The 11761-nt window shown below is 35.5% G+C and overlaps 1 protein-coding gene and 1 long non-coding RNA gene across 2 annotated transcripts; one reads left to right on the top strand and one right to left on the bottom strand.

Moving 5' to 3' along the window:
- Positions 1-2376: 2376 nt before the first annotated feature.
- LOC121255606 (MACPF domain-containing protein At1g14780) lies at positions 2377-11062 on the top strand. The gene is made up of 8 exons (XM_041156001.1): positions 2377-2872; positions 2973-3214; positions 8461-8653; positions 8792-8866; positions 9081-9264; positions 9953-10122; positions 10214-10278; positions 10442-11062. Exons 1-8 carry the CDS (start codon positions 2636-2638, stop codon positions 11055-11057), a joined length of 1782 nt encoding a protein of 593 aa, XP_041011935.1. The 5' UTR covers positions 2377-2635; the 3' UTR covers positions 11058-11062.
- Positions 8444-9227, bottom strand: LOC121255607. Its single transcript, XR_005938810.1, has 2 exons — positions 9089-9227; positions 8444-8849 (listed from the first exon to the last, which is right to left on the bottom strand). It is a non-coding gene; the product is annotated as an uncharacterized LOC121255607 (long non-coding RNA).
- Positions 11063-11761: the final 699 nt, after the last annotated feature.

Raw genomic sequence — 11761 nt, 5'->3', positions numbered from 1 at the left:
AGTCAGCTCAGACTTCTAAAACGAAAAGGTTTCACAAGACAAGTGAGACTCAATCATTCCCAAGAAGAAAATAGATCTTTATAAAAGGAGGAAATCTCTACAAAAGAAGGGCACTCTACACAAGCTCTCTACGTACAAAACTCCACTACACATAACGCCTCCACCAGATCTCTCTCAATGGAGGCATTGTCTTCAACTCTTGAAATCTTAGATTTTTCCATTATATTGAGCGATATGAAAGGCCATGAGAGATTGTATAATTATCTATCGTAGTGGATTTTGTCCCCCCAACAATCCGTGGGATATGTTATGCGCCATTAGACTCAATTGATTATTTAGGATTTACGACACAATAATCTCATTTTCAGTTTTCGGACGAAACGCTTGTTCAAAAATGTGTTTTGTTTATTTCAAGGCACTTCGAGGTTGAATTTCAATAAACAGATTGCACAGTTAGGTTAGTGTATATGTTTAGGATTTTATAGGGGCAAATTTTATTTTCATTTTTCTCGGAGTGAATAATAACCTTAATAATAGTACAAAGTGCAGTGTTTTCAAAATCATAATGTGGAATGTTTAAATTAGGTTAGAGAAGTTTTATTTGGACACTTGGAAAGATCTTAGCCACACTTGGTGAATAGTATTGGACACTTCACACTAAGAGAAATCATGAGATGGAAATGTGAAGGAAATCAATGTGTGAGATTATGCCACCTAAACAAAACTCTATTCCATCTAACCATCCAAATTGTGCCAAAACCAAATAGGGTTTCAACCCTAATAAGACCCTAAATGATTGGAATCCAATTGAAACCCCAAAAACTTGGTTTAAACTAAAACCCTAAATGGTTTTCCCAAACCCTAAAGTTGGCCTCCAAACCCTATTTGATTTGATTTTTAATATTGTGTTTAATCACTTGATTAAATCACTTTCACATGCTATTAATTCTTCAAATTCATGTTATAACATTATTATTCAACCCTTTAAATCTTAAAAATTTGATTGGGTCAAGAAAAATTGGATTTGGGCTTGATAGCATCTCAAACCCTAACTAAACCCTCTTTAAACTCCAAATGAAGCCCCCACTTGTTTAAAGCCCATGAATTTTGGCCACCTTGGCAAAGTCTCTTGAGGAAGTTTCCACCCACTCAAGGCTGACTATCCACTGCTCATAACAGCCTTAAAGTCGTGCATGGCGTGAATGCCAAAGGTCACCTCACTACCACCCTTCTCTTGAAAGTTTACTTCTCTGAAAACCACTCATTATTTGCACATTTTTGTGACCTAATTACCATTCATCAAGATGTCACTCAAGCCCATACTTCACTTTTCAGAAGTGTATTAGGCGTGCAAGTCACAATTTCACTCATTTCACCCCTTTTCCGTGCCATTTTTTAAACCATTATAAGTATTATCTCACTAAGCTTCCTTCATGAAGTAGTTCATCTTTGAGTCTAGGTTTCGTGGGTACCTTTTGTGTTGTATTTCAAGGTCATTTCATTGGTAAAAGATTATTGTAACTATGGAAAAGTCAATCTAGGTGATAATCTGGATAGTATGTTGTATTTTGAAATTTTTGATTAAGCTAATAGAAAAATCTTGATCCGAAAGTTTTATAGAGTGTTTTAGACATTTTTATATGAATGTTTTATTGTTAGAGTGTTAGAATACCTCCGGCATAATCTTTTTTATTGTTAGAATACCTCTACTCAAATGCTCCTGGCGTAATCATTCTAATTGTTAGAGTATTACTAGGTACTCCTAGCATAATCATTCTGATTGTCAGAGTATTACTAGGTACTCTTAGCGTAATCATTCTGATTGTCAGAGTATTACTAGGTACTTCTAGCATAATCATTATGATAGGGTATCTCATTTAAAATACTTATGGTGTAGTCGTTCTGATTGTCTGAGTATCTCTGACGAAATATGTTGGGCGAAATCATATTGATTGTTCACTATTCCTGACGAAATGACTGGCGAAATCATTTTGATTGTCAAATACATTTTACGTTCAATTCATATTTCAAGTTCACGTTCAGTCATGTTTCAAGTTCACGTTCAGTTTAAGTTCAGTTTATGTTTAAGTTTATGCTCAAGTTTAGTTTATTGTACAAGATTTTAAGTTCATATATTTCACGTTCAAGTTCATGTTATGTCAAGTTTAGTTTCAGTGTCTCTATAATTTTTAAGCAAACATATTTTTTAGTCTTGACCTTAGGGGCTGAAGCTAGCCAATGGAGTCGTTTTGGTCATGGCATATTAAAATTAAATAGTGTGCTATTCACGTAATGTCCATTCAAAGCTATAAATACCAAACGCTTATAATAATAACAATAATAACAATAATAATAGGAGAGAAGAGTACAGTCAAAGTTCAACTCAAAACAAGAAGCGGAATATGAAGCTTCCTAGACTTTTTAGCTTCCCATTTCCCGTGCTCCTTTGAAATATTTAATCTTATGATAATTATGCTGAAAAGATACCGAGTCTTTGGCTTACTTCAATCACAACCATCTGCTCTGCTACCTATATTTACGTACACCACCTTTAACTATGTGAATTCAGCCACTTAATCAAGCCCCAAAAGCCATTACACACGAGAGAGAGAGAGAGAGAGAGAGAGAGAGAGAGATGGGCGAAGAAATAGTAGAGAGCGCTCTTAGCTGCCTGGGGAAAGGATTCGACATAACGTCGGATTTCCGTCTCAACTACTGCAAAGGCAAAGAAAGATTAGTCCTGCTTAATGAAGCACAGAAGCGACAGCTTCAAGTACCTGGTTTTGGAACTTTCAAAGATGTCTCAGTCGATATCAAATGCGATAAAGGCGATCGAACCAGATATCAATCCGATATCCTCAACTTCAGTCAGGCATACACATCTTCCCTTCTTTTTCTTCTTCTTTGTTAGATTTTCTTTCTGTTTATCGTCGTTCTGGAATTCATGACTGATGGATAACTCATGGGTTTAGATGTCAGAATTTTTCAACCAAAAATCATCAGTGACGGGGAAAATCCCATCGGGGTTTTTCAATGCTACGTTCGGTTTCCAGGGCGGTTCTTGGGCAATCGATGCAGCCAACACAAAATACTTGGGTCTTGATGGTTACTTCATCATCCTATTCAATGTTCACATTGATCGGTTCCCACTCGTTCTCTCTGATGAAGTTCGTGATGCAGTTCCGTCCTGTTGGGATGCCCGTGCACTTGCCAGGTTAGATTCATGAATTTACTTTTGCGTTCTATGCTACAGACAAAATTGATTATTTTCTTCACCAGTAAGTAAGCATTAGAATTAGGAGCTGTACCTGTGAAGGTTTTGGTGATTGGAAAATTGGGTCAATACACGATTATTGAGTCGGGTACGGGTTACCATTTTTCTTTAGAAAAAGGCTGCTTTGCCACCCGTAACATACCGCTCAAATGTAAAGCTGGTAATTTTTTATTTTATTTTATTTAGTGATTAAGAAAGTGATTTTAAATGTATTGATATTTTTTTATTTTTTAAAAATATTTAAATCTATTAAAAACATGTGAATAGAAAAAAATAAAAAAAATAAAAAAAAAAGTTGATAAACAATAAGCGGTAAAGTGGAGCGCTCTTTTCTTTAACCCAAACCAAATAAAATTAAAGTGTCTTGGGTGAGTAGGCCAGGCTGTGTTTGCCGGCAGAGAAAAATCTTCGACTTTAGGTTGAATGTTCAAGTTCTACCCTTAATTTATAGCTGGCGTGCATTTTCTAGACCAAATTCGGGCTTTGCAAGGACTTTTCCTACAACTCCTACATTTTGGACTATGTGAATTTTTCTATAGATGAAAATGGAAAAAATACAGAGGGAAAACAATCGGCAAAACCGGAGCGAGCATAGGAACCATGTCAATATGATAGGTCTGACATGCATAGAATGTAACATGCAAACCACGTGGCACAATTAATTCTTTTTTAACGAATAATTGAGTAATACTATACATCAGTCATTATTTATTTTTATATCTCATATTTATAATTTTTTCATAAAGTATAAGAATATGAATGTGTAGCGTGAAGTGTAGAGCAGTGATAATGGTTAAAGAGAAAAGTTTTTCGATTCTTAATTAGAATTAGTCTATCTCGTTTTAAAAATTTAAAAAAAATAAAAAGTCAACAATATCAACGGAATAGGAATTATTGGCCGCTATGGTAGGTTGTTAATTACAGTTTAGTATGATAAGATCATAGTCTACAAATATTTTAAGATCCATGGCTAGCCTTTTCTAATTTTTTTCTCGTTTCTTTCACACTCTCAGCTGGTTTCTTTGTAGTTCTGATTCAATTATTATTATTATTATTATTATTAATTTGTACTCCATATATATATATATTTTGCGTTTTGAACTAGAAGGCCGAAAACCTGTCCTCAAGTTGACTTTAGGCGTAGTTTACTTATATAAATTATCTCATCTCATCTTATTTTATATAATTATTATATTTTTTTAAATTTTAATATAAAAATTATATTAAAAAATTATATTATAATAATATTTTATTCAATTTTCTCATCTCGTCTTATCTGGATAACTAAACGAAACCTTAATCTTTCACAATCTATTATAATCCCAACCTTCTTTTCTCCAAAGAAAAATTTTACTTATCATTCTTATACTACACACTACACATAATTTTTTTTTTCTTTTATCGAGTCAATTAATTTAGGAAGAATAAAATTAAAAAAATTTAAAAAAAATAAATATAATATATAATATATGAAGATAATGAATAGCAAAACTCTCTCCAAATTCATTTACTTTACTCATCTTCTTCCAAATTTGGAGATAAACCTTGAGACGCCGTGATGAGATTCTAATTTAGCAAACCGAACTTTGAACTCTTACAGTATATCGTAATAGCCATGCACCGCACCGTATAGTATCTTCTTCAGTTTACTGGGTAGTTTTAAGGGACGTTTGGGAATAGTGATATGACACAAAATTATCAAAATTCAAAGGAAATCAAATATCATTCAAATATAAAATATTTTTCAATTTTAAATCTTCAAGTTTTTTATTTAATCATTACGTAATCTTTATCCAAACACAAATGTCAATACAACTTTTACAAACTTCAAAACAAAATAAAAAAATCAATACTTCTCCAACAGCAAAATAAAAAGAAAATTAAAAAATTATATTCAAATAATGTTTTAATTTGATAATCTTTTTATTTAAATTTTTTTATTTTTTATCAAAACATGATAAAACACTTTAATTCAAATAATTTCATTGCTAGTCACATAATTTTGAAATATTGTTAGTGTCCAAATGAGCTCATAGTCCTCGTATTTCATGAAACTTATCAAATCAAATCATGATTTAACATTACATTCAGTATTCATATTTTTGAAATGTAATATTAGAAAATATAAATTTTTAAAAATGTAACTAAACTCACGATTGCAACTAAAAAGGAATTTGATATAATTCCTCGGGATATTATATCACATGTTTGATTTATTTTCTATAAACTTATGTAGTTTTTAAGTTTTTTCTCTTATACATTTGAAGTTAAAAAAAAAAAATAACGATATGCATACTATGGCTTTTCTTTAATTTTTGAAATGCTCGCCCAGTAATAGTAATATTTACAAGTCATTATCACTTCATCCATACAAACCAGTATTTGTTCATTGTCCAATTCAAACAATATTACACCATAAATTGTTTGTCACCCAAATAGAATAAACATCCTAAATTACATTAGATTATAAACTTAATGGAGATAAAACCCCATGGCTATTCCTGGAGCTGCCTTGGTCCTTCCTCCTCAAAGTAACCCTCATGGGCTATGTTTGTATAAAAATCTACAGTTCTAAGTGGTGAAAACCATAGTAGGACTATTGTGGTGAGATGCCAATAAGACCTCAGTAAGTTAAAATCCATAACAACACTAACAATGTAAGATAATGGCGATGAATATGAACGCATAAGCTTTATGTAAATAAAAGCTGAAACCACATATATCATAAGTATATCGAGGAACAAAACCTCCAAGTAAAGCAACATGGTCATGAACCACCATAAACATTATCGAGCACTCAGTGCCCAAATACACAATAAACATCTAGTAATATATCATTTCCTGGACCTCAAGTCCAAATCAACATGCGAAATCACTTCATCACATCAACTTAGGGAATCTCTTAGCCCAAGTCTACACATGGAATCTCTCCACCAAATCAACATGTGGAATCACTCTACCATATCAACATGAGGAATCTCTTAACCCAAACAATACGTGGAATCACTCCACCAAATCAACATGGTGAATCTCTCAACCTGAGGAATCTCTCTACCAAGTCAACATGTGGAATCACTCCACCACATTAACACAGGGAATCTCTCAACTCGAGCCAACATGTGGAACAACTCTACCACTCATACCCATTTTGGTTTATTAACGCTTATCACTACGACTCTCCATCATAGGTCATGCACACACCCTAACTCCTTTCGTCATAACATGGGTAATAAGCACACAAATGACTTCATAATGAGTGATGCCCGGTTCCGCACTCATTACGTTAGTAGCCAAATATCCTTTAGCATCCACCAACAAAGAGGAAACAATGTAGATTTGAGAGCATTACCATCTCGTTTGATCTCTGTCTCTAGATGACAATCTAGGAGACATTACTCAATTCTTAAGTACTCCCGAGTAATCAGAGAAGTTCTACTGATATAATGCCTCATCTCATCTTGGAGTTTGTGATACACCACACATCGAGAACTCCAATTGAAACCAATACATTAATTACTTTGAAATCACATCATCAAAGTAGGCAGTAATCGTAAATAGAGAACATGCACTTTGAGAGAGAAAGAGACTAAGAAGTAAAAGATGAATACCCTGAACATACTCATAGATATTTACTCCACATTATTAGCATCGTAGTAGGAGTGAACCTACTTGAATGGTGAATGCACACTGAGAGTTGCGTTGAAATCATTGGCTTCCTTATTGATGATGACTTCTAGCTTCGCTTCCTCCTTGGAGTCCTGAACAAAAGGAAGAGAGAAAGAGAGTGTATTGGAATAGTTAGAGATTTCGAAAGTGAGGTGAAGACTGAGGGTAAAATATCTCTTATATGTGTCGTGTTGTCAGTTATGATTCCAATAGTTATTGTTCTAATTGGTCGAGGGGTAAATTGTGAATCTTTGTCATTCTTGCGTATGTTGGATTGTTGAATGGTAGAGACTAGGCTTTGTTTGGATCTTCAACTCCTCTCAACTCATCTCAACTCATCATTACAACTTTTTCAAATTTCAACACAAAATATAATAAACAATTCAACTTTTTCAAATCTCAAAATAATAATAATATTCTAACAATATTTTATCATCTCAACTCAACTCAATTCATTTTAACATCCAAACGCATCCTAAGTAGGTTGATAGGACAAGACTCGCACATCCCAGCAGCTTGCCTTAGAAACAGACGCACAATTTGCTCCTTATGAAAATCGCCCGCGTGGCGTTGAGCTTTACTTGTGTGATCAAAATTCAAATGCATGGTCTACAAACCCAAATTCCTCTTTTCCCATTTGGGCTCTGTTGAAACATCATCTTTGGTGTACAAGCCTCTGTACATCACCTGCTACCATTTAAGCACTACTGTGCTATCTTTAGGTGTTTCCACTTTCGTACTGTGTTGTCTGTTGCTAGTACCGAACTACTTCTGCTATACACTTGGCTCGCCTTACGTATTGTTAGCAGGCCTTTGCTCTCCAAGGTGACATTCAACTTGCTTGCTTGTGCTTCTCATCCCGCGCATTTGCTCGCCATAACGTATTACTAGCTTTGACTGCCTTCTTCTTAGTTTCGTTTGTCTACGTTGTTGTTAATCCATCACTCGTCATCCGCACCGTTCGTGCGTCCCTTTGATGAAAATTCCTAAAATTCTAAAAGATTACCTACATCCAAACGCCCCATTAAAGAAGTAATTTAATGGGTCATCATTAACATTTGTATCTTTGTGAACTTAATTTCTTCTAGCATTGCGTGGACAATCCAATGAATACTTGTATGTTGATCATGATAGAAATATAAAATATAACAGAAATTGACAAGGAAAAGCGGAGAAGAAGAATGAGAGAGAAATACTAAGGGCCAACAACTTTGTTGTGCTCAATTATTATTATTTTAATTAAATTTAAAGTATATATCCCTATTTGTAGAGATATTACACGAAAATGAAATAAATTAACTATCTATAGTATTAGAAAAATCAAAACACTAATCGATAACATGAATTATCGTCTGAAGGCATGATGTATTCTTTGACCCCTAGCTCCATGCCTCGGATGGTGGATGCCATTCAAACTGTCTTCTAGCGTGGCCCTTGGATGAGCTTGTGCGATCCATCCAATCATATATAATATATCCGGTTAATATTCTGAGACACAATTTGGTGAATGTGTTTGACAGATTCATTGAGAAATATGGGACCCATGTGATTGTGGGATTGAGCATTGGCGGCCAAGATATGGTGCTCGTTAAGCAAGATAAATCTTCCGGCTTGGGGCCATCAGAGCTCAAACAACACTTGGATGAGCTTGGAGATCAGCTGTTTACAGGGGCATGCAATTTCTCCCCGCAACATCCCAAAACTAAAGACAAGGTTCTAATATTTTGCACTGACCGGACTTTATTAATTGCTATCTCGTTTATTTATTGCTCTTTTTTTTTTCCACGTCAGACTTTAATCTAATCAAAATGTTGTTTGCACTAAAAAATTCATGACTTTCTTCAACTGTAGGCACCGCAGGCTTTCAATGTCTTCAGTTCACAACCTATTGCCTTCAATAGCTTCTCATCTGTTAATGCTAAAGATGTAGGTTCGGTTACAGCGAGTATCGATTTTATATCAATGTTTACTTAAAATGACAGATGCATGAACGATGATATAAGAATAAAAAAAAGATGCTGATTTGATTGTGCGAGGAATATCATTTCCAAAACTGACGAGACCAATATCATTGGCACACTGCTGCCTTTCTATGACAATAACTTGATGTTTTAATAATGAAGTAGATGGGTTTTTGCAGGGACTCACCGTCATATGTTTCAAAAGGGGAGGTGATCCATCAGCCAGTAGCCATTCCGAGTGGCTTCTAACAGTTCCATTCATGCCGGATGCAATTCACTTTAACTTCATCCCCATCACTTCTCTCCTTAAAGGCGCTCCTGGCAAAGGTTTTTTATCGCATGCCATCAACCTGTATCTTCGATGTAAGTTTTGAACTTTCAATAATCTCCATTTTAAGAAGCAAAACTCTACGTGATAAAAAGGGTATTAACCTGAAAATTAATGTCACACTCAAGAAAACGTATTGCTGATTGGTATATAGTTCACAAAGAAACTGGATAGTAATACACATTGCTCTGCCAAGAGTATCATCCAAATGGACCAAATTAAGTAAACCACTCAATGATTCGCTCGGGTTTGTTTTCAGGCTGGTTTGGGGCACAAGACAAAATACAAAATTCTCATCTCATCTCATCTCATCATTACATCTTTTTCAAATATCCATACAAAATATAATAAATAATTCAACTTTTTCAAATCCTAATTCAATTTTTTCAAGTCCCAAAACAATAATAATATTAAAACATAATATTTTAAACTTTCAAACAAAACATAAAATTCTCATCTCACCCTCCAAACTTGTTGACGTGGGCTTGACCTCTGAATGTTTTACCTGAGATTTATCCAAGTAATAATACCATAGCACCGTAGTTTGCTATATATATATATGATGTGAATGAAAATGAATTTACTTTCTTCCTAGGAACAGTTTTGGTATCACGTACATAAGTTTTGACATCTTGTACTTTGTGTCCTTTTCACTTGTCTTTTGTTGGGTTTGTTTCTTGTTTCGTTTTCAGCTAATTTATGTTGTATTTTATTTGGTTGCAGATAAACCTCCTATAGCCGATTTACAGTACTTTCTTGACTTCCAATTACACAGGATTTGGGCTCCCATTCACAACGATCTCCCACTTGGTTCTACCACAAATAGGCCTACTCCTTCATCGACCCTCCGCTTCAATCTGATGGGTCCTAAGTTATATGTAAATCAAATGCAGGTGATCTTCATTCACATTTCAAAATGTTTCCTCAATTATTTTATGATTTGTTCAAGATTAATCGAACTAATTGCATGTCATAACTCAACAGGTTACAGTAGGAAGGAGGCCTGTTACAGGGATGCGTTTGTATCTTGAGGGCATGAAATGCAACAAGTAAGTGTAAATGTAAGAATGGCATTCATTTTTTGTTTCCTGTTTCTATCCTTCAAGTCCTTGTAAAACAGAATCCAACCAGCGTAGTACTTTCTGCGGATCTCAAAGTACTTTCTGTGGATCTCATACGGCTTAACATTGACTCAAAATGACCATATCTTAGGCTCGCTATACATCTGCAACATCTATCAAATGCTCCAATGATATTTGAGAACAAGATAGATGAAACTTCAAAATGGCAAGGATCAGAAGATGATGGCGATGATCGATACTTTGAAGCAATCCAAAGCAAAATGTTTTCCCATGTATCCACAGCGCCGGTTAAATATGACCCTAGGTGGACGACCTCTAGCAAGGACGCAGTCTTCATTGTCACTGGAGCTCAGCTTCATGTAAAGAAACACGACTCGAAGACTGTTCTTCACCTCAGGCTCTTATTCTCTAAGGTGTCCGATTCTTATATTGTACAATCAACTTGGGTACAAGGGTCATCCTCATTTTCCCAGAAGTCAGGAATTTTTTCTGCTATAAATTCTTCGTTTTTGGGAATCCCAGCAAAAGAAAAACAACCAATGGTGGTGGTGGATTCGGGAGTCTTTCCTACAGGGCCTCCAGTGCCAGTTCAAACACAAAAGCTTCTAAAATTTGTAGATATGTCTGAGCTATGTAAAGGCCCACTAGATAGTCCTGGCCATTGGTTAGTTACTGGAGCAAGGCTTGACTTGGAGAAGGGAAAGATATGTTTAAATGTAAAGTTCTCGTTATTAAACATTTGTTGACGACAGGGGGGGGGGGGGGGGGGGGGGGGGGGGGGGGGGGGGGGGGGGGGGGGGGGGGGGTGGGGGCAGAGAGAGGTCGAAGTACTTGTAGAGAGAAACATTTGCAGCAACTTGCCTAATAACAATGACTGCTATGTGAAATGCAAAAGAAAGACAGGATCTTTCAAACTTAAGATGGACGAGTTAAGGTTGTTGGTACAATTTCCTTTTTCCACGTTTAACAAACATGAATCACGTTTCACGCACTCTTATTTGTTAACTAAAAACAGAAGCGGATAAAGGTTGGCTCGTAACATACTTTTGCCATACTGAGTCGATACAGCCATAAGTTAAAGGCCGCTGACTACCCCTCGACTACTCATACAAGGAGGACGAAGGAAGAAAGACTGTTGTATCTCTACTCCGCAACCATGCGCATTTTCATTAAGAAGTTTTCTCAGATTCATGCATCTTACCATCACATATGCATATAGACCCTTAAACACACTTTTAGATCTGAGGCTAGAGGTCGGAAAGGGGAGTGAAACAAGGAAAGACGGTGCAAGGGACATGCTTAAGGCAGAGTCATAAAGGTAGGCAACCTAGGCTTATGTGTGTTTTGGAGTAGCGTAAGTTTCAGACTTTGGGCGTGGAAGGATTTATGTGAGGGAAAGAAAGGAAAGAGTTGGGCAAAGAAGGGAGATGAAAGAGTTAGGCGAAGAAGG

Source organism: Juglans microcarpa x Juglans regia, chromosome 3D (assembly GCF_004785595.1).
Source record: "Juglans microcarpa x Juglans regia isolate MS1-56 chromosome 3D, Jm3101_v1.0, whole genome shotgun sequence".
NCBI lineage: Eukaryota > Viridiplantae > Streptophyta > Magnoliopsida > Fagales > Juglandaceae > Juglans > Juglans microcarpa x Juglans regia.
This window is presented reverse-complemented; position numbering and strand designations above follow the sequence as displayed.

What these genes read in the sequence shown, in the direction of transcription:
- LOC121255606 (XM_041156001.1), top strand. Translation starts at nt 2,636, where the DNA reads ATGGGCGAAGAAATAGTAGAGAGCGCTCTTAGCTGCCTGGGGAAAGGA. An exon ending in ATATCCTCAACTTCAGTCAG is followed by an intron (nt 2,873 to 2,972) that starts GCATACACATCT and finishes TCATGGGTTTAG; the next exon opens with ATGTCAGAATTTTTCAACCA. An exon ending in ATCCCAAAACTAAAGACAAG is followed by an intron (nt 8,654 to 8,791) that starts GTTCTAATATTT and finishes CTTCAACTGTAG; the next exon opens with GCACCGCAGGCTTTCAATGT.